This window comes from Scyliorhinus torazame, chromosome 18 (assembly GCF_047496885.1).
Source record: "Scyliorhinus torazame isolate Kashiwa2021f chromosome 18, sScyTor2.1, whole genome shotgun sequence".
Taxonomy (NCBI): Eukaryota; Metazoa; Chordata; class Chondrichthyes; order Carcharhiniformes; family Scyliorhinidae; genus Scyliorhinus; species Scyliorhinus torazame.
Genome location: NC_092724.1, coordinates 151,128,555 through 151,155,805, shown reverse-complemented (window position 1 = coordinate 151,155,805; position 27,251 = coordinate 151,128,555). Strand labels below are relative to the sequence as shown.

The 27,251-nt window shown below is 44.3% G+C and overlaps 1 protein-coding gene across 2 annotated transcripts; it reads right to left on the bottom strand.

Annotated features, from left to right (window-relative positions):
* Positions 1 to 677: 677 nt before the first annotated feature.
* On the bottom strand, positions 678 to 26,588 carry btbd17b (BTB (POZ) domain containing 17b). Of its 2 annotated transcripts, XM_072483603.1 has the most exons (4): positions 26,389 to 26,588; positions 16,006 to 16,293; positions 6,971 to 7,253; positions 678 to 3,169 (listed from the first exon to the last, which is right to left on the bottom strand). In XM_072483603.1, exons 1-4 carry the CDS (start codon positions 26,471 to 26,473, stop codon positions 2,089 to 2,091), a joined length of 1,737 nt encoding a protein of 578 aa, XP_072339704.1. In that variant the 5' UTR covers positions 26,474 to 26,588; the 3' UTR covers positions 678 to 2,088. The 2 variants fall into 2 exon arrangements, with proteins under 2 accessions (XP_072339704.1, XP_072339705.1); XM_072483604.1 differs by lacking the exon at positions 16,006 to 16,293.
* Positions 26,589 to 27,251: the final 663 nt, after the last annotated feature.

The following is a 27,251-nucleotide window of genomic DNA, read 5'->3' as shown; positions in this document are numbered from 1 at the left end:
CAAACTGCAACGCAAATTGAGTTTTGCCCATATGAACAATCACGGCCTTGATGGTCTCACGCTTTCTTGCATTTTGAACCTGAAGTGCATGGCTTGAAGAAGCTGCCGTTACATATGACACACCAGCTACTGGACAAATCTTTCTCCCATTCATTCAGACTGAGTTTAGGCAAAAACACACAATATGGTCTGTATATTGTTTAATACGTTAGGCAACTGTTAAGTCCTTGGCCAAGCCAGGTGCTAAAATGGACACTATAACAGGAACATCCTATATAGATGCACACGTTAGAAGGTGTTGAGCTGTCACCTTTTTCCAATCTTACTGCCATTAAAAGCAGAAAACTCTCATTGGGGTTACACCCCTGTAACACATTTCGGTAACTTTATGGGTGCGATTCAACCAAAAAATGTCAATGTCTGGTTTCGAGTGCGTTTAGCGGTATGTTCCTTGGAGGCTGCAGTGCAGAAAAACACCCTGCTATTCAAAGGTACTTTGCCGTTTATTTTGGCCTTGGGGAGTTTCACTCCGTCGAGGTCGCACTTGGTGTAATTTTCTGCTGGAAAGGTGCCTCACAGATCGGGGCACCATTTTGGAAGGATGCCCTGATCTGCACCCCCCCCCCCTCCCCTTCAGGCCCTCCCCCATTTTTGACCGCTTTTCCCCGCTCTCCCAAAGCTTGGGGTGCGCCCAAAGAATATCCCTTCACCCCCTCTCGCCCCCGCCTGGTAAGAACCCCCAGGCCCGATCCCTGGCAGTGACAACCTGCCACCCAAGCACCCTGGCACTTCCCGCCTGGCACCCAGGCAGTGCTTATGCCAGGTTGGCAGTTCCAAGATGCCCAGGTGCCAGAGTGAGGGCCGGGGTGCCACCTGGCCCATTCCTGACCACCCGGGGGAGGGGGGGGTCTCTAATGGCCTGGGAGACCTTTCCCCCAGGTGCCATTATGCCTGGTTCACATTTGCGGAAACCAGTATTAAATGACACCCTGGCAAGGTCACCCAGGCATGACCGATAGGTCCTGGGCACTGGGAGAATCCGGCGAATGCATATTTAAATATTTAAATATGCTGATTTGTACCACGCCCAGTGAGGGCAACATCCAGATCGCGAGATTCCGTTGGAATTCGACAGGCAGTTTGAGCGCCACAAACCTCGCGAGAGGCATCTTGTGTGATTGCACGGCCTCTGGGAGCTGAGTTCAAAAGGCTGCCAGTCACAGGCAGCATGGTGGCGCAGTGGCTAGCACTGCTGCCTCACGGCGCTGAGGTCCCAGGTTCGATCCTGGCTCTGGGTCACTGTCCGTGTGGAGTTTGCACATTCTCCCCGTGTCTGCGTGGGTTTCGCCCCCACAACCCAAAGATGTGCAGGATAGGTGGATTGGCCACGCTAAATTGCCCCTTAATTGGCAAAAATGACTTGGGTATTCTAAATTTTTTCTTTTTAAAGCTGCCATTCATAGAAAGCCACAAATAGCTTGAGTTTTATTTCCACATCTTTATGTAAGTTATAAAGGTGAGTGGAATGGAATGTGATTAATTTTTCAGATAATAATAAATCACTGAGGTATCTCAGCTACGATGTTTTTAGTAATGACTCCCATCTATCTCTTATTTTCTTTTTTAAAATAAATTTAGTGTACCCAATTCATTTTTCCCAATTAAGAGGCAATTTAGCGTGGCCAATCCACCTATCCCGCTCATCTTTTTGGATTGTGGGGGCGAAACCCACGCAAACACGGGGAGAATGTGCAAACTCCACACGGACAGTAACCCAGTGCTGGGGTCAAGCCCGGGTCCTCGGCGCCGTGAGGCAGTAGTGCTACATCTCTTATTTTCTATGGAACAAACTATCTAGTCCTGGTCTGATTATCAACAGATGCTAAGTTGCTGAAAGACATGACTGGGACGGATTGTGTCAATGAGATCAATCGAGGATTTTCGGGCTCTCCGTAACAAGAGTGGGGCAGGTCCTGATACATTTCAGGAAACAAGGGATTTTTTAATAGGACAGATTTATACTCTGTTATATGCACTAGCCATTATTTACTGAGGTTGTTTTAGACTCACCTCTTCCAGAGAAGAGAATCATTTTATTGCTTTAATCAATGATTGGTAAATTGGTTTAATGATAATGTGAAGATGAAGGGATTTATCAATCAGGTACTCTGAGGAAGGCTTCTGGAGATCAGCCTGGAGGAGGAAGTCACCCGTTTCCTCAGTACTTTGATGAAAATCGTAGATGTGTTTCACGTACGACCTGCCATCCTGCTTCACCCGCACTAGAATCGTTTTCTGAAAATTGACTCCTGCAAAGCTGACACTGTTAGTAGATGGAGTGATTATTATCCTTGGCCTACTATCTTCAGGGCTGAAGGCCCGGGCTGCCCCATAGCCTGAATAAGTGTAAGAGGGCCTCACGCTGACTGGCAGCCACCTTGGCGAAAAGAGGGCGTTCCAGGTCACCTTTTTGCTGGCATCATAATTACTTGGAGCCAGTTGAGTTTGGAAGCTTGTACTGCGGTCGTCCCGAACTGGGTTGTTGATCACCCACTGGGAACCCCAGGAACTGGACAAATAATTTCTTGGTATGAACAGGCTACAATTGACATTGAAATATTTGGCAAACACCGGCGGGGTGGTGGAATGAAATTGGAAGGCAAGGAAAAACAAGTTGTGGATCGAACTGTAATGTTCGTTCATGATGGACGATTTCTTCTGAATGTAGAACAGGTGCTGGGGGCTGATCATGGTGTAGCGAATTGATTTGAGAACGGTCTCTGCCACCATGATATCAGGCTGATTCCTCCTTATCCACTCCTCCACTCCGTAGTAAATCTCCAGTTCGTTTTCCACGACCAGGTCAGAGCGTTGAAGCAAGGCGATCATCAGGTCGTCGCTAGTGGTTTGCCACTCTTTGCTGTGAATGACAGTGGACATGTTCCAAGCCAGAAACTGCTTGCATCTTTCCTGCAGGTTTTCGTCGCCTATTCTGAGCGAGTAGTGGTACCAGCTGACCACATGACCCCGGGGAGATGCACGGGCAAGTTGTTGGCTCATGTACTCAATAATGCCTTGCTGCAGGGCACCAACATGGTACTTGCTGGCTAATCTATGCAGAGGAACAGCTTGATTCAAAAGAATGGTGATCTCGCCACAGTACAAGTATCTGGAAATCAAAGCAAAGTTTTCCTGTTACATGTCTTGTACTTAATTTATTTCCACTACACTGCAGTGCCTCGAATAACACTGGGGGCCGGATTAGCTCAGTTGGCTAGACAGCTGGTTTGGGATGCAGAGCGAGGCCAGCAGCGTGGGTTCAATCCCTGTTCTGGCTGAGGTTATTCATGAATAAGGCCTTCTCAACCTTGCCCCTCGCCTGAGGTGTGATGATCCTCAGGTTTCACCACCAGTCAGCCCTCCCCCTCAAAGGATGGTCATCTGGGACTATGGCAAAATATTTTATTTGTCTTCCGCATAATTCCTAACAATCAACTTTTTGAAATAAAACATATTCCGATGAATATTTTCAGCAGTCTGGGTTTTTTTCATGACTGAAACACTCAGGGAATACACACTATAAAGGTTTACGCCTTCAAAATTGCCTCTGCAGCTGTGGGGCTGTTGCTAAGGCAACTTCAAGCTCAGAAGGTGCAGCCAGAATGCCACTCGCAGAATAGCTCGCATGGCACATCCTAAATGCCTCGACTAATGGTATAAGGCAGAATTTTCTGTTTATTGACTGGGCGCTGATTTCTCTGCCCAAACTAACAGCGGTAATGGGGTGGACCCGCAACGGAGAATCCCGGCCTAAGTGCCAACTCAGGCGGGAAAAGCGATGCGTGGCTTCCCACCATATCAAAAAATATCCTGAAGGAGGGTCACACAATGTCACGCTGAATGAGCCTGCCCTACCAGCACAACAGCCTTCCAGAGATCGGGCCCCCCCCTCCCACCTTGTTGACGGTTGTCCCAAAATAACAGAAGTAAAAGAATCCCCTCCCCATGGACACATGGACCCACCCCCCCATTGTGGAATTATCATAGCTACAGGAACTTCAAGGGTTAATGAAGTGTCGGGAGTAGCCACTGGAGGGAGCTACAGTTACAACTATATAAGGCAGTGTTGCTAAGCCTTGTGGAGAGAGTGTGTGCAGGAGTTAGCTAGAGGGAGTCAGAAGTACAAATAGTGCAAGTGAGAGCAGATCATAGTTTGTTTTTTAAATTTAGAGTACCCAATTCATTTTTTCTAATTAAGGGGCAATTTAGCGTGGCCAATCCACCTAGCTTGCACATTTTTGGGTTGTGGGGGTGAAACCCACGCAAACACGGGGAGAATGTGCAAACTCCACACAGACAGTGACCCAGAGCCGGGATCGAACCTGGGACCTCGGTGCCGTGAGGCCACAGTGCTAACCCACTGCGCCACCGTGCTGCCCAGCAGATCATAGTCTATATCAGTATTAAGATTAGCTGTAGATTAGTGCAGTTAAATGTCATTAATCAGGGCAGCACAGTGGCGCAGTGGGTTAGCACAGCTGCCTCACGGCGCCGAGGTCCCAGGTTCGACCCCGGATCTGGGTCCCTGTCCGTGTGGAGTTTGAACATTCTCCCTGTGTTTGCGTCGGTTTCGCCCCCACAACCCAAAAGATGTGCATGGTAGATGGATTGGCCACGCTAAATAGCCCCTTAATTGGAAAAAATGAAAATTTATAAAACAAAAATGTTATTAATCAACTGTGTATTCTTCAGGAGTATGTGTTGAATCCAAATTAGTAGTGTTAATAACTTATAGCTTTGTTTAAGTTCAAGCTATTATGTGGTCTTTGTGAACACTACGCCAACCATCCTGAAATAAGCAACACAAAGAACACCACACCCATCACCTAACAAAGTGCCGGGGCAGTGACTGGGCACTGCCACGGTACTGCCCATGCATGGCACTCTCCTCCCTGGGGGGCCTGCGCTTAACTGTGCAGTGCCGTTCACCAGCTTTCCATTATACAAAACTTGTTCTCCTGTTGTAAACACTGCGCGGGGGCGGGGAAAACCAACATGGAAGGACAATACAATGGGGATGCCCACGGAGTATATATTAATGTATGGCATTGGGGGTTCCCAAACTTTCATGGTAGGAACCCCATTACGCCATTGGAGGGGGCGGCGGGGACAATTGAGCAGGGTTCACATAAATGATCTGGAAGAAGGAACTGAAGGCACTGTTGCGAAGTTTGCAGATGATACAAAGATCTGTAGAGGGACAGGTAGTATTGAGGAAGCAAGGGGGCTGCGGCAGGATTTGGACAAGCTAGGAGAGTGGGCAATGAAGTGGCAAATGAAATACATTGTGGAAAAGTGTGAGGTTATGCACTTTGGAAGGAGGAATTTAGGCATAGACTATTTTCTAAATGGAGAAATGCTTCGGAAAGCAGAAGTACAAAGCGACTTGGGAGTCCTTGTTCATGATTCTCTGAAGGTTAATGTGCAGGTTCAGTCAGCAGTTAAGAAGGCAAATGCAATGTTAGCATTCATGTCAAGAGGGCTAGAATACAAAACCAGGGATGTACTTCTGAGGCTGTATAAGGCTCTGGTCAGACCCCATTTGGAGAATTGTGAGCAGTTTTGGGCCCCCTATCTAAGGAAGGATGTGCTGGCCTTGGAAAGGGTCCAGAGGAGGTTCACAAGAATGATCCCTGGAATGAAGAACTTGTCATATGAGGAACGGTTGAGGACTCTGGGTCTGTACTCGTTGGAGTTTAGAAGGATGAGGGGGGATCTTATTGAAACTTACAGGATACTGCGAGGCCTGGATAGAGTGGACGTGGAGTGGATGTTTCCACTTGTAGGAAAAACTAGAACCAGAGGACACCACCTCAGACTAAAAGGACGATCCTTTAAAACTGAGAGGAGGAAGAATTTCTTCAGCCAGAGGGTGGTGAATCTGTGGAACTCTTTACCGCAGAAGGCCAAATCATTGAGTGTCTTTAAGACAGAGTTAGATAGATTCTTGATTAATAAGAGGATCAGGGGTTATGGGGAGAAGGCAGGAGAATGGGGATGAGAAAATATTGAATGGCGGAGCAGACTCGATGGGCCGAGTGGCCTAATTCTACTCCTATGTCTTATGGTCTTATGGTCTAAATCACGCCAGCATGAAAGCTGTTTTGAGACTCCCCCTTGAATCTCCGCCCCTGCTGAAATCCACCTCCCCCCAAAAAAAAGTGTAAACCTTTCATTTGTAGTTTTTAAGATTTACCACATGGAAAATTGTTCAAATTCTCATTTGCGCTGAGGACATTTGATGACGTTTTTATACCGTGAAGCTGTTGATGATTGATTGAGCAGGTGTCTCAGATAAAATGAAATAGCATGTCGCAGACATCTATGGCAGTGGGGTGGGGTGGGGTCAATGCGGGTGGGAGGGAGAATCAGTAACAAGGAAGGGAAAACAGAATTTGGGCATCCCTAGGTTATGAAAGGCGCTATATGAATGTACGTCTCAGGGCAGCATGGTGACGCAGTGGTTGGCACAGTGTCTCACGGCGCCAAGGTCTCAGGTTCGATCCCGGCCCGGGGTCACTGTCCGTGTGGAGTTTGCACATTCTCCCTGTATTTGCGTGGGTTTCGCCCCAACAACCCAAAGATGTGCAGGCTAGGTGGATTGGCCACGCTAAATTGCCCCTTAATTGGAAACAATGAATTGGGTATTCTAAATTTAAGCAAAACAACAATTGCACAGAGTGCTGGATCAGGTGGTGCACATCCAGCTCGGAGATGTCTGCAAACCTACTGCCTGCCACATTGCAGCTTAGCCAGCCAATTAACACTCAAATTCCGGGCACCGCGTCACCATATTTACAGGCTGCTAACTTTGAATGTGTCATTCAGTTAGTTCCAGTGAGCCTGAAACCCATTAGAAAATTCACAGTGGTTATGTTTCAATACAACAACCTCAGCCACAGTTACCTACCTGAGCAACTTCTCGAAAAGGGCAGCACATTCAGCTGTTTCCCGTAAAACAAGTGTAGTAACACTTTGATTCAGCAAGAGTTCCTCAAAGACATCACTCTGCAGGATGAGAAGGAGGTGATGTGCGTGGAACACCTTGACTTCATCCGAGTTACCTGTGTAGACTTTCAACATGACATCGCTGGAGTTGGAATTATACAGCAGATCCTGGAGGTGATCAATGAGGATTGATGAATGATTGATCGTTGCAAAGGTGTTATCATCAGTGAGGTCCATTTTCAGGGCTATGAAGGAAAGAACAACAATGGAAAAATGAATCCTTTTTTAAAAGACTAACAAACTCTGCAAATGTGATTTTATCATGGTGTTATTTCATTTTAAATATATAAATTTAGAGTACCCAATTCATTTTTTCCAATTAAGGGACAATTTAGCGTGGCCAATCCACCTACCCTGCACATCTGTGGGTTGTGGGGGCGAAACCCACGCAAACACGGGGAGAATGTGCCAACTCCACACGGACAGTGACCCAGAGCCGGGATCGAACCTGGGACCTCGGCACTGTGAAACTGCAGTGCTAACCCACTGCGCCACCGTGCTGCCCTTTCATTTTCTTTTTTAATGAAGGGGGACCTAAACCACATACGCACTGAACGTGTACCTCTTACTGGAACAGCTGTGCATTAGTAAGGGATGCTCTTAGATTTGTTTATTTGTCACTGAAAGCCTCTTTGAGTTAGCCTTCAGAAATGCAAAAGAAAGGGCAGCACGGTTGCGCAGTGGGTTAGCCCTGCTGCCTCACGGTGCTGAGGTCCCAGGTTCGATCCCAGCTCTGGGTCACTGTCCGTGTGGAGTTTACACATTCTCTCCGTGTTTGCATGGGTTTCGCCTCTATAACGAAAAGATGTGCAGGCTAGGTGGATTGGCCATGCTAAATTGCCCCTTAATTGGAAAAATTAATTGGGTAATCAAAATTTATTTTAAAAAAAAATACATTCTACCTCATGGCCCCGAGGACCTGGGTTCGATCCCACAACCCAAAGATGTGCAGAATGGGGGATTGGCCACGCTAAATTGCCGCTCAATTGGGAAAAAAAGAATTGGCTACTCAAAATTTATTTTTACAAATGCATTCTACTGATTTATGACAATTGTATTTAGCACAAAATTCTTTCATCAGAGTAAAACCACTGGATTTCCTGGAGTACTTTCATTCTTCTCTAACCTCAGCTGCCCAATTAATCATTTATTCGTAAGAAAATAAATCTACTTTGCAACAAATTACGCATAAATCAATTGTTTACTGTCATTACCAAACAATGCAGCAATAAAGTTAAAATACAGAGAACTCACTTAAAGTTAAAGTAACATTTTACACAGGGGTAAATGTTCAGATTTCTGCTATAGAAGCTTTGATTCGAGCAGACCTCGAACACGTTAGAGTAGATCTAATATTCCTGGTACACATTTAGACACAGATGTCAAGGGTCCCACTGCACTTTCTGTCCATTAAATTAAACATCAGGAGCATAAGTTCATAAAATCCACTCTATTGACTTTTTACATGGAAATTGGTACAGGGTCATATCAAATCGAAAGGCAATCTTCTCATGGCTTTTCCAATTCATCAAAATAACATATTTGGGAGTTTTAAATTTGTTCCCAGCAGAGGCAATTTAATAGCATGAAATTGACCATAAACACGTGGCATTCAGGGACTCATCCAAAGGCACATAGTGGTTTGGTAAGGGAATTGCATTTATATGTGAAATCAGAATTCCATGAGTAATGTAGAAAACAAATTGGCAACATAAGCAGTGATTAGTCAAAGGTAGAAGTCCAGATTAGTTCTATGCTCCACCTGACCTGAAGATTCTTGGTGTTAGTATTCAGCAGTACTGTGCAAAATGCACAGCACTTCAGGGGAAATAATGACTTAATGCACATGGCAAGTGAGTGAGTAGATGGGAGTGGCACAGTGGTTAGCACTGCTGCCTCACAGCGCTGGGAACGCGGGTTCAATTCCGGCCTTGGGTGACTGTGTGAAGTTTGCACGTTCTCCCCCTGTCTGCGTTTATTTCCTCCAGTGCTCCGGTTTTTCCCCAAAGTCCCAAGATGTGCAGGTTAGATGGATTGGCCATGATCAATTGCCACTTAGTGCCCAAAGATGTCCAGGTTAGATGGAGTTATGGAGTTACAGGGATAGGGTGGTGGGGATGGGCCTAGGTATGATGCTCTTTCAGAGGGCTGGTACAGATTCGATGGGCCGAATGGCCTCCCTCTACAGTGTAGGGATTCTGTGGATGATACACGGCTATTGGTACTGGGCTTAAATCCTATTTGGAGCTCACAATTAACTATTAATTGATTAGAAGGAACTTGTTTGAACCTATGGAAGTCTGAGCATCCAGGAATTTAAATAGTTAGTGAGTAGTTTGGCTTTTCCAGCACTTTCTGGCAGCATCTTTTAGCTTTGGACTATTTCAGAAAATCTGGCTCATTTGTACTGGTCTTGCCACATTGAGGGGTGAATCAGTAATGTTGTGCTCATTTGAATATCCAAGGAAACCCTGACAGACACACACCACAGACTTGAATAGCTTCGAGCTCATTTGCGTTGAAAACTGATTGCACATCGGCCCACATTTAGCTGAGAAATTCCATTAACATCAAGCAACATGACTATTGGGATTTCTATTGTTAAAAAGAGCAGTGCACTTGGCAACGTAAATACTTAATAAGCTGCAAGAAAAGAACAATTTAAATCCATTTAACTTTTGAGATGCAAAATAACAGGATTTGGACTGACTTTCAAGAGATTTGGTTCTCATTACCTTGTTGCCTCACACTGCAGTTTTTCAGTCAGCATATCATTGCTCGCGGCTTGAAGAACCAACACGTTTACTTACCTGCATCAGCAATTTATTTTTTAAAAGTACCCAATTATTTTTTTTGCAATTAAGGGACAATTTAACGTGGCCATGCTAAATCGCCCCTTAATTGGAAAAAAATAATAATTGGGGACTCTAAATTTATATTTTAAAAAGTAAATGCATGTTGTGGGAAGAATTTCTATATGCAATAAATTTGGTGATATTGAGAAAAAACACTAAACCAACAAAAGGTTACAATCATTACTTTATTCAGTGGTTAAAACTACATTTATTAAAGTTTTTTATTGTGGTGTGGACTTGAGCTGGGATAGGATACTTGGTAGTTGACATGCCGACATATAGGTTGGCCAGAACCTTCTAGAAAGTGCAGGGACCCTTCAATTGGTTCTGGTGGGGGGCTGTCCTAAATCGTGAAATTCTTACCGCTGTTGTTTAACAAGCCACCGTTCACATATTGGAAGCTTGAGCTGAGGTATGGGGTCACCATGGTGATCTATTGGTAGGTCAAACCAGCTGGGCCTACTGCGCAGTGTTAATAATGGTTTTGCACCCAGGTTCTATATGGGAGCAGGTGGAGGCGAGGTTGTGTAAGGGATCTAGGGATCTAGTCTGGGTGCGTCAGTGACAGCCTCGCTTCCCTTTTCTCTGTCCAGGTACTCCCTGAACCTGGCGGTCGTGTCCACTTTAAGGATATAGAGACAATTCAGGCAGCACTTTAAGCTTGGAACCGTGTCAAGACTGGCCCCGATCTGTACCCATCATTTATTTGAGCCGTCCAGATTGGACACCACATTCAGGATGTGGGAAGGGAAGGGAGTAGAGAGAATCGGGGGTTTGTTTATAGAGGGACGGTTTCCCAGCATGGAGGAATTGTCGGCCAAGTTTGAGCTGGGAGGGGCGAACTTGTTCAGGTACTTCCAGATAAGTAATTTTATGCTGGTGGCCTTCCCTCATTCCCTGAGGCACAGCGGACGTCCCTCTTGGAAAGGAAACTTTGGCTGGCGGAGTCGGAAGTGGGTAGCACATCTAGTATTTATGGACGAATTGTGGCTGAGGACTCGGACTTGGCGGATGGAGTGAAGGCGAAAAGGGAGAGGGAGCTGGGGCTTATAGTGGAGGATGAGGTGTGGAGTGAGGCCCTTTGCAGGGTGAACTTCATGTCTTCATGTGCGTGGCTTGTTCGAATCCAGCTCAAGGCGGTGCATGGTGCACCTGACCAAAACTAAGTTGAGTGATTTTTTTTCCAGAGATAGGAGACAGGAGTGGTGTTCGTGTGGCCGACCAGTTACATACATATGTTCTGGTCTTGCCCCAAAGTGGTCAGCTTTTGGATCTCCTTCTTCAACACCATGTCGGCGATTTTGAACATTTTTGTGCATCGTCTGCGGTGTTAATATGGATCTTGTGGTAAATTTATTATAAAATTGAAAATCTCTAATAAAAATATTATTTTTAAATTGGTTTGCAATCTGTTGAGTGTATTATAAAACAACCAGAAAACAACCAGGGGGGTGCGGGGGGGGGGGGGGGGGGGGTGCGCAGGTTCTAATTGGGAGAAGTGTCTTGAGTACAGGGAAGGAGGTAAACCTGCGGGGTAAGGGCTGCGGAGCAGCACTTCTGCTCCTGGTCAATGAAACAGTGCTGGAGAAACACTTAATTTTCCTGAAGCTGCCTTGGTTTCCCTTGTACTATCTGTTTTCTGAGGCCTTCAGGTTGAAACTATGTGAAGCAGGTTGAAAGTGAGGTTTCAAGCCTTATTATATTCAGCTCTATGTCCGGGAATGGGTTGGTACCATGTCCTTTCTATCCCATCCCTAATAAAGTTTGAACCGGACAGTGTAAGGGCCCTTCCTGTTGATTCCCTTATTTCCACAAGACCATAACGTATAGGAGTAGAATAAGGCCACTCAGCCCATTGAGTCTGCAACGGCTCTTGAAAAGAGCACCCTACCCAAGGTCAACACCTCCACCCAACACTAAGGGCAATTTTGGACACTAAGGGCAATTTATCATGGCCAATCCACCTAACCTGCACATCTTTGGACTGTGGGAGGAAACCGGAGCACCCGGAGGAAACCCACGCACACACGGGGAGGATGTGCAGACTCCGCACAGACAGTGACCCAAGCCGGAATTGAACCTGGGACCCTGGAGCTGTGAAGCAATTGTGCTATCCACAATGCTACCGTGCTGCCCTTAAGAACAAATTAATCTACACTATATCATTCTACCGTAATCCATGTACCTATCCAATAGCTGCTTGAAGGTCCCTAATGTTTCCGACTCAACTACTTCCACAGGCAGTGCATTCCATGCCCCCACTACTCTCTGGGTAAAGAACCTACCTCTGACATCCCCCCTATATCTTCCACCATTCACCTTCAATTTATGTCCCCTTGTAATGGTTTGTTCCACCCGGGGAAAAAGCTCTGACTGTCTACTCTATCTATTCCCCTGATCATCTTATAAACCTCTATCAAGTCCCCCCTCATCCTTCTCCGTTCTAATGAGAAAAGGCCTAGCACCTTCAACCTTTCCTCGTAAGACCTACTCTCCATTCCAGGCAGCATCCTGGTAAATCTCCTTTGCACCTTTTCCAAAGCTTCTACATCCTTCCTAAAATGAGGCGACCAGAACTGTACACAATACTCCAAATGTGGCCTTACCAAAGTTTTGTACAGCTGCATCATCACCTCACGGCTCTTAAATTCAATCCCTCTGTTAATGAACGCTAGCACACCATAGGCCTTCTTCACAGCTCTATCCACTTGAGTGGCAACTTTCAAAGATGTATGAACATAGACCCCAAGATCTCTCTGCTCCTTCACATTGCCAAGAACTCTACCGTTAACCCTGTATTCCGCATTCATATTTGTCCTTCCAAAATGGACAACCTCACACTTTTCAGGGTTAAACTCCATCTGCCACTTCTCAGCCCAGCTCTGCATCCTATCTATGTCTCTTTGCAGCCGACAACAGCCCTCCTCACTATCCACAACTCCACCAATCTTCGTATCATCTGCAAATTTACTAACCCACCAGTCAACTCCCTCATCCAAGTCATTAGTGAAAATCACAAACAGCAGAGGACCCAGAACTGATCCCTGCGGTACGCCACGGGTAACTGGGATCCAGGCTGAATATTTGCCATCCACCACCACTCTCTGACTTCTGTCGGTTAGCCAGTTCGTTATCCAACTGGCCAAATTTCCCACTATCCCATGCCGCCTTACTTTCTGCATAAGCCTACCATGGGGAACCTTATCAAATGCCTTACTAAAATCCATGTACACTACATCCACTGCTTTACCTTCATCCACATGCTTGGTCACCTCCTCAAAGAATTCAATAAGACTTGTAAGGCAAGACCTATCCCTCACAAATCCGTGCTGACTATTCCTAATCAAGCAGTGTCTTTCCAGATGCTCAGAAATCCTATCCTTCAGTACCTTTTCCATTACTTTGCCCACCACCGAAGTAAGACTAACTGGCCTGTAATTCCCAGGGTTATCCCTAGTCCCTTTTTTGAACATGGGCACGACATTCGCCACTCTCCAATCCCCTGGTACCACCCCTGTTGACAGTGAGGACGAAAAGATCATTGTCAACGGCTCTGCAATTTCATCTCTTGCTTCCCATAGAATCCTTGGATATATCCCGTCAGGCCCGGGGGATTTGTCTATCCTCAAGTTTTTCAAAATGCCCAACACATCATCCTTCCCAACAAGTATTTCCTCGAGCTTACCAGTCTGTTTAACACTGTCCCTCTCCAACAATATGGCCCCTCTCATTTGTAAATACAGAAGAAAAGTACTCGTTCAAGACCTCTCCTATCTCTTCAGACTCAATACACAATCTTCCGCTACTGTCCTTGATCGGACCTACCCTCGCTCTAGTCATTCTCATATTTCTCACATATGTGTAAAAGGCCTTGGAGTTTTCCTTGATCCTGCCCGCCAAAGATTGTTCATGCCCTCTCTTAGGTCTCCTAATCCCTTTCTTCAGTTCCCTCCTGGCTATCTTGTATCCCTCCAGCGCCCTGTCTGAACCTTGTTTCCTCAGCCTTACATAAGTCTCCTTTTTCCTCTTAACAAGACATTCAACCTCTCTTGTCAACCATGGTTCCCTCACTCGACCATCTCTTCCCTGCCTGACAGGGACATACATATCAAGGACATGTAGTACCTGTTCCTTGAACAAGTTCCACATTTCACTTGTGTCCTTCCCTGACAGCCTATGTTCCCAACTTATGCACTTCAATTCTTGTCTGACAACATCGTATTTACCCTTCCCCCAATTGTAATTGCTCAGAGGAAAGAAGCTGCTCTTTCTCTATTTCTTTCTCAACAAAAGCTGCTGTATTTCTGAAACTGAGCTGAATGAAGCTACTGTGAAAATAATTACAGACTGAAGACAAAAACCTCGAACTGAAAGCCTAAACTGAAAGAATGCATGTTAGAAGACCACCATCTCTGTCTTATTTTTTGTTATTATAAATTTAGTGTACCCAATTATTTTTTCCACTTAAAGGGCAATTTTAATGTGGCCAATCCACCTAACCTGCACATCTTTGGGTTGTGGGGGTGAGACCCTCGCAGACATGGGGAGAATGTGCAAACTCCACACAGACAGTGACCCAGGGCTGGGATCGAACCGCGGGTCCTCAGCACTGTAGGCAGCAGTGCTAACCACCACGCCATCGTGCCGCCCTATCTCTGACTTAAAGGCACTCAGTGACTTGGCCTCCACAGGCTTCTACGGCAATAGGTTCCACAGATACACCAGCCTCTTCCTTTATTTTGCTGTTAAACCTTTTGATTCATGGTGCTTAATGGACATATACCTTTAAGTTGAGCAGGGAAGTGAGGAGCTCAAAAGTTACAAAAGAGAACACTGTACTAGCCTTCGGCAGCGGAAATCAGACTTTCCGGCGCCCGAGAGATTGGTGGGACTCAGATCGATTGGTTGGCTGGTGGCTAATAAATTGCCCAAAAGGCTGTATTCTGCCCGGTAACATGCGGTGATTGGATCCTGTCTGAGTGGTATGATTCTTTTTCAAAGAACCAAGGAAGGGCAGTTGGAGTCATAGATGCTCAGAGGAAAGAAGCTGCTCTTTCTCTATTTCTTTCTCAACAAAAGCTGCTGTATTTCTGAAACTGAGCTGCATGAACCTACTGTGAAAATAATTCCAGACTGAAGACAAAAACCTCGAACTGAAAGCCTAAATTGAAAGAATGCATGTTAGAAGACCACCATCTGAAATAGACCCTTATCCTCGTACTCATTGTTTTACATCCCAGGGCAGCACGGTGGCGCAGTGGGTTAGCCCTGTAGCCTCATGGCGCCGAGGTCCCAGGTTCGATCCCGGCTCGGGTCACGGTCTGTGTGGAGTTTGCACATTCTCCCCGTGTTTGCGTGAGTTTCGCTCCCACAACCTAAAAGATGTGCAGGGTAGGTAGATTGATCACGCTAAATTGCCCCTTAATTGGAAGCAATGAATTGGGTACTTTAAATTTTTTTTAAAAATGATTTTACATTCCTCTTTCCCCCTCTGTGTTTGTCTGTCTTGTGTGTGTGTAGAGGATGGGGTGAGTGTAAGTGTGGGGAGGGGGGATGTTAGAAATCGGATAATAGTTAACCAGTTGTATTTGGTGCATATTTAATCATAATTATTGATAACATTAACTGTGTTTAAATTTACAAACCTGGTGACTGTAGTTATTGGGCAGTCAAGAGCCAAATAGTTTGGGTGTTTTTCTAAGAATTGTTTATTATTTTCAATTTTGTTGCCACTCCGGATCAAGTGGGACTGGAATTGATTGCGCACTAGCCCAGGCGCCGTAACAACAGGTTGTTGTTGGTTTGGAGATTGTTTTTAGAATTTGAACATGCCACCTGACCTCAACCCAGCTGTTTTGGGAGTTACAATTCTTCCCCTAAACTCTGTTTCTCTCCCTGCAGATGTTGTCTGACCTGCTGAGCCTGTCCAGTGTTTTCGGTTATGTTTCGGATTTCCAGCATCCCCCCAGTATTTTGCTTTGGTTGACCTTGTCCCATTAAGCTCTTTAACTGGCACATGCCACCATGCACAGCAGCACGTGTCCTACGTCAGAAGTCACTCCAGCGTACACCACAGACTCACTTCTAGCCAAGGACGGCGATCGCCTGACTGCCACTTTACGCCTCAATGTATTCCAAGGGGTCACCTCTGGAAAAGTCAGACTGGAGGAACCGCCATGACTTTCGCCACCATCATCATAGTCTTTCTTATTGTTTGCCACCCCGGTGTTCCTTTCCTCCTCAGCTGGTGAAGGTGCCCATACAGTTGTATCCTCTGTCATTGCTGGGACGTTAATGTTGCCGGTCTGTGTAGGGATTGCACTGCTGGTTTCTGATTGGGACGTGACTCTCCCTAAAGATCCGCTGGAACCTACAGAAAACATGAAGCCAACCTTGAAAAAGTGAAATCTGACAGCTGGCAATTTAATTCAAAGGAATAATGATTGACTCAAATTGAGAATTTATCTTTGCAGTTGCAAACTCAGCAATTTGATTTCTGCCATTCGCTACATTATAATGGAATTATAGATAGGGGGCCATGTGTGCAGTTCAAACCTATACTTTAATGTATCAGGTTAAAACGATGCCTTTTATCTCTCTGATCGCATGTCATTTACATTTACGAGTTTAAGACATCAGTCTTTGTGACAGTTCAGAACCATATTGGGCAAACAAAATAATCTCAGCTAAAACATCAGATAAAAGGGCAAAATTACCTTCAAGGGCTCCTCCGCCTACTACATTGTGTACTAATCCAAATTTGATTCCTGTAGTGATGAATTGGGACGGGTGCCCTTTTAGTCTGGGGCAGCTGTTCATCAATGGCTTGAACAGCACCAGGAATCTCTCCTTGCTCTTATCCTTACATCAATTCACAGCTGGTATTTCTTTCCAGTCAAGTTCCTTCCACAGCAGGCAGCACGGTGGCGCTGTGAGTAGCACTGCAGCCTCACGGCTGAGGTCCCAGGTTCGATCCCGGCTCTGGGTCACTGTCTGTGTAGAGTTTGCATATTCTCCCCGTGTTTGCGTGGGTTTTGCCCCCACAATCCAAAGATGTGCAGGGTAGGTGGATTGACTACACTAAAATTGCCCCTTAATTGGATAAAATGAATTGGTAAATTTATTTTTAAAAAGTTCCTTCCAAAGCCTCCAGCTTGTCTAGTGCTTTAACGGATGTGTGCTGTCGTCAGACTTTTTCTTTATTTCTTTGCATCTCAAAAAAAAGCACCGTGCACATCCATATGAAACATTTTAACTATTTACCCGCCCCTCCTTTCCATAACATTAACCCATTCATGACATCCATCTACCATCACCCTACTGGACATTCCCAAATATGATTTGCAGTTCTTATTCAAACCACAATTAAGTTTGTGAGCTCGTTTTAATGAGTACAGTTTGAGACAACTGGAATCTGCAGCGGGATTCTCCGGATTCGGCGCGATGGCCCGACGCCGGCGTCAAGAACGGCGCGAACCACTCCGGCGTCGGGCCGACCGGAACTAGGGGAATCCTCCGCACTTCCAGGGGCTAGGTGGACGCTGGAGGGGTTGGCGCCGGGCCAGCCGGTGCCGAAGGGACTGCGCGAGTCCGTGCATGCGCCAAAGGACCGGCGTGACCCCGCGCATGCGCGGAACACCGGCATATTCTGACGCATGAGCAGGGGCGTGTCTTTTCCGCGCCGGCCATGGTGGAGCCCTACAGTGGCCGGCGCTGAAGGAAGGAGTGCCCCCACGGCACAGGCCCGCCCGCAGATCGGTGGGCCCTGAGCACGGGCCAGGCCACCTTGGGGGCCCCCCGGGGTCGGATCCCCCCGTGCTCCCCCTGAGTACCGCCCCAGCCGACTTACCTGCCAGGTCCCGCCATGTGGGACTATGTCTAATCCACGCCGACGGGACTGGCCAAAAATCGATGGCCTCTCAGCCCATCGGGGCCTGGAGAATTGCCGGGGGGGCCACTGCCAACGGCCACCGACCAGCGTGGTGTGAACCTCGCCCCCGCCGGAAACCGGCGTCGGAGAATATGGCAGCTGGCGTCGGGGCGGTGGGGCGGGATTCGCGCCGCCCCCCCGGGGATTCTCCGACCCGACGGGGGCCGGAGAATCACGCCCCTGATCTTTGAAAAGTGTGATGAATGGAAAAGGTGTTTAACATTAGTAATCAAAAGGAGGTTAACTCTAGAGTAATCCACAGAGAATTAAATTTGGGCAGAACTACTCATCTCTTTCTTTGGGTTACATGTGGACAGAAAAAGTACTTCTCGGAATACTGGGACAAAAGTAAGACAATTTTATCTAAGAACAGACACTTAACCAGCAGGTAAGGCTGAATTCTCCATAGCCCTACACCAAAATCGGGATCGGCGATCGGGCGGAGAATGGATTCCAACGCCGGAATCAGGGCAGGCGCCAGTTTGATGCCAGTTCGCGATACTCTGCCGCCTCCAAATCGGCGTCATCACGACGCATGCCACGCGCAGTTGCAATGCCGTTGGCGCGTCATCAGCCGCCCACCCACGATGCTCCGCCGCCAATGGCCCGGGTTCCCCACAGCGCGTGCATTCCGATGCAGCTTGTCAGTCCTGCGCATGCGTGGCCCGGAACCCGGCGATTTTCCGGTCGTTTTCCGCGCGATCCGCGGGTGTTTCACATGGCGCCGGTGCTAGTCCCTCACTGGTACCGGATTCGGTGAAGGATTCGCGCCGATTGTCCCGCCGTGACACCCCCGCAGATCCTCTGTTGGCGCCGGCACTTATCTTCAGGAACGGAGAATTCCACCCAGAGTATTTGAGATACAACATGCATTTTTAAAATTGTGACCCTTTTATAGCCTAATATTGGTCTAAAATTCCTATGTGGCAATGGTGGTGATGAACATAGAATCGTACATCACTGAAGGAGGCCATTCGCACTATATTTATTTCACAACAGGTGACGGTATACACAGCATTACACTGCCAGATGAATGGCTGCTGCCATCTGCCTATGCGCAACAGTTCCTGCTTCTGTTAGAAACTTGTTAGGTGTAGAAGGGATTTTAGTTGGCGGATTAGTTGCCTTAATATCCTGTATTCTTGACTATATTTCATAGCAATAGGCACTTGGCAAAGCATGATGGGTATATTAGCTTTATTTCAGTCAAGACGTTCTGCATGTAATAGGCAGAAGGTCAGACTATGTAAACAAGTGCACAGCTGCATATTGTTGCTGACAGTAGACAATTATTATTCGTAGGCTAGGAATTCAAGGCCTCTTGTTTAACACTGCTCGCTTTTCTGTCTCTGGGCTTATCAAAGGAATGCCTCATTTTTCTAAATATTGCTTATTGTACCATATAAAGTACTGCTGTACTGTTGTAAGGTGAGGACAATTAGAAGGACTGTGGTCACTCTAACTCCCTCCACGAACTTCGTGTTAAATAAAGGACCTTTGCGAAAACTCAAAGTGCTGACTATTTTTTCCTCAACATTGGGAAACTGGATACTTGAGGTGAGAATAATGTGTTATGGTCGATTGCTTTTCCTAGCACATGGCTTTTTCCCTAGGTGTGGTATTACAATTATGGACACGTGGGTTTTCAAACGCAAAACACTGTTTATTCCATGAACTCAACTTAACATCTTAAATAAACATTGGATCTCTTAACACCCCTTACTTCAAAGATAGCTCAGAAAATATTGCAACAGTAAATAACTCTTTAAAATGTTCCTTCAAACTTCCAAGAGACTTAACACCTTTAAACAGTATCACATCAGGTTAAAGGATATATATATTTTCTGTAGAATGGCAGAGATATATTAGCTTGGTTGATTTCAGCTCCAGCACCTTGTTTTTTTCCTGCAGCTCTCTGGAGACACACAGACACACACAACCTGCTTTCTCCAACTGCAAAACTAAACTGCAAAACTTGCAGCTCTCTGGAAACACACAGACACACACACTTCTTTTTAAACTGCATCTAAACACCTGCAAAACCAAACTGCCAAAATGGCTGAACCGAGCTGAGCTCCGCCCACTCTCTGTCATCACTGTTTTCTTAAAGGTACATTGCTTACACATCCATTTCTTAAAGGCACTCGTGCATGACACCTCCCACCAAGAAAAAAAACCCATCAACTTCAAGTTGGTTTCATTTTTCACTTTTGCACCATCCACTAAGAAATGCACACAGTAAATATACATTTTCGTTTTTTAAAACAACTCACGCAAACAGGCATAATAATAGAATACATTTTTCTTTGCTCTTCTTCCTCTAACCGAAATCCTTCTCGATTGACAATCTCTTTGAACAAAGTCTCTGCACGATCCATCCATTCCTCTACTCCTCGGCAATTCGCTTCAGAATCAGATACTTAAGTTCAATCTGATCACAGAGTCCCTTGCAATTCTCTAATACGGGAACATTGGTTACCACGGCTTTCAGGCAGTCAAATGCCTGTTGAAAGTCCGCTGTCCATTGAATTTTTTTACGTTTCTTCAGCAATTCCACCAGTGGAGTAATCATGACACAAAACTTTTGCGCAGCTGTTCGGTCAAAGCCATTCATGCAAAGAAATCACCTTATTTCCCTTTGTCTTGAGGATAACGGAAACTCCTCAAGGAAAGCGATTCGGGCTTCTCCAAATTCACTTTCAGCTAGGTTCATCACCAAACCCACCTCCTGAAGTCGATCGAAGAACTCCATACGATGTTTTAAATGTTCTTTCCATGTCTGGAAGTTGGAAATAAAAGCAGATTGTCCCAATTTCTCAATGCAATCCTTCAAACGTGGGATAGGATAAGAGTCCGTACTTGTAACTGCATTCACCTTTCTATAGTCCACACACAACCGTTGGGTACCGTCTGGTTTAGGTACCATCACTATGGGTGAGCTCCATTGGCTACAACACACTTCAATTATGCCATTCTTCAGCAGACTCTCAATCTCTCTGTTAACCTGTACCAATTTTAAAGGATTAAGTCTATATGGATGTTGTTTGATAGGAACAGCATTTCCCACATCTACATCATGTATAGCCATTTTAGTACTTCCCAATTCATCTCTACAAACTTGCCCATGTGATGTCAATAACTCTTTCAGGTCAGTTCATTTTTCCTCTGGAAGGGTAACTTAACAATTCATCCCAATTTTTAAGAACATCCTCATTTTCCAATTTAATTTGAGGTATGACAAATTCACAGTCATCTGGATTTGATTTGTCACTTTGAGTTTGAATCATTAAAAACTCCTTTTCCTCTCCTTCCCTTTCAAAGTACCTTTTAAGCATATTCACATGACACACTCGGTGAGTCTTCCTTCTATCTGGTGTTTTTACCACATAATTCACCTCACTTAATTTTCTTTCAATCTGATACAGTCCACAAAACCTAGCTTTTAAAGGCTCCCCAAACACTGGTAACAACACTAAAACTTTATCCCCACTGGCAAAACTACGAACTTTGGATTTCTTGTCCGCTACTCGTTTCATCACATTTTGTGCAACTTTCAAATGTTGTCTAGCCAATTCACCTGCTCTATTTAATAGTTCCCTAAAATTTGACACGTAATCCAATAGTGTAATTTCCAATTTCTCACTCAACAATTTTTCCTTAATCAATTTAAGTGGTCCTCTTACCTCATGACCACAAATTAGTTCAAAAGGACTAAATTTGGTAGACTCATTAGGTGCACCCCTAATTGCAAACATTACGAATGGGATTCCTTTATCCCAATCCTCTGGATAATCTTGACAATACGCCCTCAACTTTGTCTTTAATGTCTGATGCCACCTTTCTAACACTCCCTGCGATTCTGGATGGTACAAAATTGATTTAAATTGTTTTATTCCTAAGCTATTCATAACTTCTTTGAATAACCTTGAGGTAAAATTTGTTCCTTGATCCGATTGAATTTCTGTGGGTAGTCCATATCTAGTAAAGAATTTAAGTAACTCCTCCACAATCCTTTTAGCTGTAATATTACATACTGGAATGGCCTCTGGAAACCTAGTAGACACATCCATTACAGTCAAAAGATATTTATTCCCCCTTTTTGTTTTAGGAAGCGGGCCTACATAATCGATTAGGACCCTTGTAAAAGGTTCCTCAAATGCTGGAATGGGTATTAAGGGCGCTGGTTTTATCACTGTTTGAGGTTTCCCTATCACTTGACATGTGTGACATGATTGACAAAATTTAACTACATCTTTATGTAGTCCAGGCCAATAAAAATGTTTCTGGATTTTAGCTTGAGTTTTCCTTATTCCCAAATGACCTCCCACTGGTACCTCATGTGCAACTTGCAACACCTCCTTTTTATACCCTACCGGCAATACTACTTGATGAACTTCTACCCACTTTTCATCCGCCTGCATATGTACGGGTCTCCATTTTCTCATCAAGACATCATTTTTACGGTAATAACACTCTGGTATACTCTCAGATTCCTCTTCCGTATATGCTTTCTGATATATCTGTTTTATTTCTACATCTTTCAGTTGTAACTCCGCCAATTTTCCTGAACTAAAAATATCCGCCTCATCCTCCACCTGTTCTTGTTCTTTTTCAACCATCTGATCAAAAATCGTTTCTGATAATTGCACTTCAACTTCATCTTCACTCTTTGATTTCTCCTCTTGTCTTAACCTGTGACTTTGCGACCTTGTTACTACACAATCTGTAAAAATCCCAGGATATTTGTCCTTCAACACTTCAGTTGTCTGATTTTCCACTGGCTTATCAAACACAGTAGGCATCACTCCCACCTGCGATCCAGCTATATCATTACCCAAGATAAACTGTATTCCTGGACAAGATAGTGTATCTATTACTCCTACTACCACTTCACCACTCTTCACTGGACTTTCCAACCTTACCTTATATAATGGAACGCTACTCCTCTCACCCTAAATTCCACATATCACCACCCTTTCTGGCAACATTCTTCCCAAACTACATAATTCCTCATCTCTTATCATTAAAGATTGACTAGCCCCTGTATCTCTTAAAATTGTGACTTCTTTACCTGCTCCTCCTGATACACATGAGTAAACTTTACCCACACAAGAAATTTCTTTAAATACATCTGGCAACTTCTTAATAATTACTTCTTGAACAGGCTGTACAATCGTTTGCACCTCCTTTCGCTTCCCTTGGGTTTTCCTTTACCACTCTAACAAACCCCACTGTCTTATCCTGTTTTACCACATCAGCCTTCCCAGTGCTTTTCTTCAACCACCAACACTGTGACTTTACATGGCCTAGTTTATTACAGTGAAAACATCTGAAACTTTTCATTTCTTTTCCACCCTCCTGGATTTCTTTTTTAATCTGAGGTACACTCTCTTTATTGTCTCCCATCAGATCACCTTTACCTTTGCCACTTGAGTATTTCTCATGTCCCCAGTTTCTATCCCTCACCAGCCGAAACTGATGTCGGAAACCAATCTTTGATTTATGAACTAATTCATAATCATCTGCCATTTCCGCTGCTAATCTCGCAGTTTTAACCCTCTGTTCTTCCACATGAGTTCTCACTACAGCAGGAATTGAATTTTTAAACTCCTCCAAAAGTATAATTTCTCTGAGAGCTTCATACTTTTGGTCTAATTTCAAAGCCCTTATCCACCTATCAAAATTACTCTGTTTGCGCCTTTCAATGTATGTTTGACCAAATTCTTTCCTTAAATTTCTAAACCTTTGTCTGTAAGCTTCAGGCACTAGCTCATATGCACTTAAGATGGATTTCGCCACCTCCTCATACGTTCCAGATACCTCCTCCGGTAGTGATGCAAACACTTCACTAGCTCTACCTACCAGCTTTGTTTGAATCAGTAATACCCACATGTCCTGTGGCCATTTCATTTGTTTAGCTACCTTCTCAAATGAAATGAAAATGGATTCCACTTCCTTCTCGCCAAACCTTGGCAATGCTTGGACATATTTAAATAGATTCCCACCAAGCCTTCCACTATGACGCTCTGTCTCACTATCCTCATCACTATCATCCAACTGTACGTTTCCCTTTATGTCTGCCAATTTTAACTGATTGTCATGTTTCATGGCCATTTTCTGAAGTTCAAACTCCCTCTCTTTATCTTTTTCCCTGATCTGTATCTCCCTTTCTTTTTCTTTTTGTTCTGCTAGGGCTATTCTTTCTTTTCTCCTTTCTTCTCTCTCCTTTTCTTTTTCTCTCTCTCTCTTTCTCTTTCTTTTTCCTCTCTCTCTCTTTCTCTTTCTTTTTCCTCTCTCTCTCTTTCTCTTTCTTTTTCATCTCTCTCACTCTCGTATTCCAGCCGCTTTAATTCTCTCTCATTTCCATTTGTTTAATTTGCAACTGAATTTTTGCCATTTCCAACGAGTCAAACTCTATCTCAGGCAACTTTAAATGCTTAACCACTGCGATAATTACCTCATCTTTTCGCATTTTGTCAGGTAATGTTAACTGCAATGTTTTTGCCTGACCCAACAGCCTGCCTTTCGTTTCTGTCCGTAAGGTACTACGTGTAACATTCTCCACCCCCAAAACTTCTGAGCCTCTGAAAGAGCCATTGTTCACAACACTCTCCCCACTTAAACTAAAATACCACACCAGAAAAGCAACAATCCTTCACTGTCTTTAAGTTCACAAAAGCCAATCCAATAGATAGACTTTTATCCTGGACGAGCCCCCAATTGTTATGGGCGGGGCGTTTTCAGAACCCCAAAATGTATCATGGCGTTCAACCAACCCCTCCCTTAAATGGATTTGTTGCTTTTCCTAGCACACGGCTTTTTCCCTAGGTGTGGTATTACAATTATGGACACGTGGGTTTTCAAACACTGTTTATTCCATGAACTCAACTTAACATCTTAAATAAACACTGGATCTCTTAACACCCCTTACTTCAAAGATAACTCAGAAAATATTGCAATAGTAAATAACTCCTTCAATTGTTCCTTCAAACTTCCAAGAGACTTAACACCTTTAAACAGTATCACATCAGGTTAAAGGATATATATATTTTCTGTAGAATGGCAGAGATATATTAGCTTGGTTGATTTCAGCTCCAGCACCTTGTTTTTTTCCTGCAGCTCTCTGGACACACACAGACAAACACAACCTGCTTTCTCCAACTACAAAACTAAACTGCAAAACTTGCAGCTCTCTGGAAACACACAGACACACACACTGCTTTTTAAACTGCAACTAAAAACCTGCAAAACCAAACTGCCAAAATGGCTGAACTGAGCTGAGCCCCACCCACTCTCTGACATCACTGTTTTCTTAAAGGTACATTGCTTACACATCCATTTAGTAAAGGCACTCTTGCATGACAAATGTTAAAATACAGCCATAGATTTACCGGGAAAATTGTGATTAGCTCAAAGGCCCTTAAGTAGCGAAAGGTTAGGGACGAAAACTTATTTTAGCAGCAGAAAGCAATGCCTGAAAAATCATGCAACCCAATTTTGTACAATTCTTTAAATTGTCCTTGGGCCACGAGACATCGGTCCCTGGCTTTGAAATGTTATTGTCATGAAACACATTAAGTTTCTTTGCCTTAAAATCCTGTGATTGATATTGATCTGTGGTCATGGTTTAAATGGCTGAGAAGGACATTCAACAGCGAGCTCCTCTGTTTCCATATGAAAATATTCATGAAACATCACAATTGGGACATTCATATCTATTCCTTGGCAATCTCATTATATCAGTTGGATAAATTTAAACACAAGGACAAATTCACCTTATTGAATTGTCCAGCCCACGATCCATTTGCAGTCTTTATTGGGGACAACACAGAAATGCAGAAAGGCCCTTGCTCCGCACTGTAACCAATCACAATTTGTCGTGTACTTTGCTGATTATTATTACACTACTGTGTACGTACTGTGTACATTCCCTTGACCGCAGAAAAATACCTTTCACTGTGCTTCAGTGCATGTGACAATAAATGAATCAATTAATCAACTTATTTTCCCCCCAATATAAATGAAATATGACAAAGCAGGAAATTATAAAACTTTTACAAAGTCCAGGACTCGATCGTGTCAAAGGAACTTCAAAGCTGACAACATTTCAAGGGAGTCAAACAGTATTTTGAATCTTTAGCCCTGTGATATTAAAACATTCCTGAATTGTGGGCAACCGTTTTGACCAAGGGATTATTAAATATTCAAACAGCATTTTGTCCCTTGTTATTTCTTTTAAATTGGAGAGACATTGTTTTTTTAAAACGTTAGGCTTCCACCTTCCAGACATTCATATAAAGTCTTTCAAAGTTGAAAATTTTTTTTACACAACAAACAAATCGATGTTTCTGAGCTGTCCCCAAAAAGAAAACATTGATTTGAATCCCAAGTTGCTGATACAACAGTGAAAGCATATGTTGAACACTGTTTGGCCAACAAGGCTTGATGTACAATCCCCTTCAGAGTGCTCTGCAAAGCAACAAAAGAACAATTCAAACTGAAACAGAATAAATATCTCCACAACATCACTCCTACCTCCTTCAGTGACGGCACTCAATAAAATCAAAGTTGCAAAGGGAAGCAGACAGTTCATTCTGCTCAGACTTTTACTGTCGAACATTGTCACTGGAAGCTTCTCCCACTGCCCGGGAAGAATAAAACCTCACGCAGAATACATATGGCTCACTGGACACTTATGTAGGACACAGCTCCTTTTCAGCTGCCCCCTCGCTGAAATGGCTTATTTTATTGGTGGAGTCTGGCCTTCGCTGCCATGGGAACTGGTTTGATTCTGATTTCTGTTCATCGTTCCGTTGTGTTAGATGAATCTGCACAAAGGAATGTGGAGAAGAGGTTTTTTTTTAAGAACGTGAATGCGTTCAGAATATATGGAAACGATCATTTTCTCTCTTTTCTAAGTTTGGGATATGAATACGTAAGAAAAGTAAATGAGGTGGAAAAGGCTGAATATAAATTAACACAAGGAGCAAGTGCCACACGTATTTAAATATTCAGCTAGTTAAAGAGAGAATATGCTCTTTCACTGGCAGTTCAGGCTATGCATATAAATATTAATAGTAAGATTCCTGCAAATTTTCACATAGGTTTGCCTGGCGCTACTGTTAAGAATAATATATTGAACAATGTTTATATTTCTGTACATCCCCTGACAGCCAAATTAGCTTATTTTTGATAGGGAATAATTCATCTGTGTGTGTTTAATTTATTATGTAATTTAAAGTGTAAAGTTCAAATATAAAGCCTTGTCCATCCCGGCTCTGGGTCATTGTCCGTGTGGGGTTTGCACATTCTCCCCGTGTTTGTGAGGGTTTCGCCCCCACAACCCAAAAGATGTGCAGGTTAGGTGGATTGGCCACGCTAAATTGCCCCTTAATTGG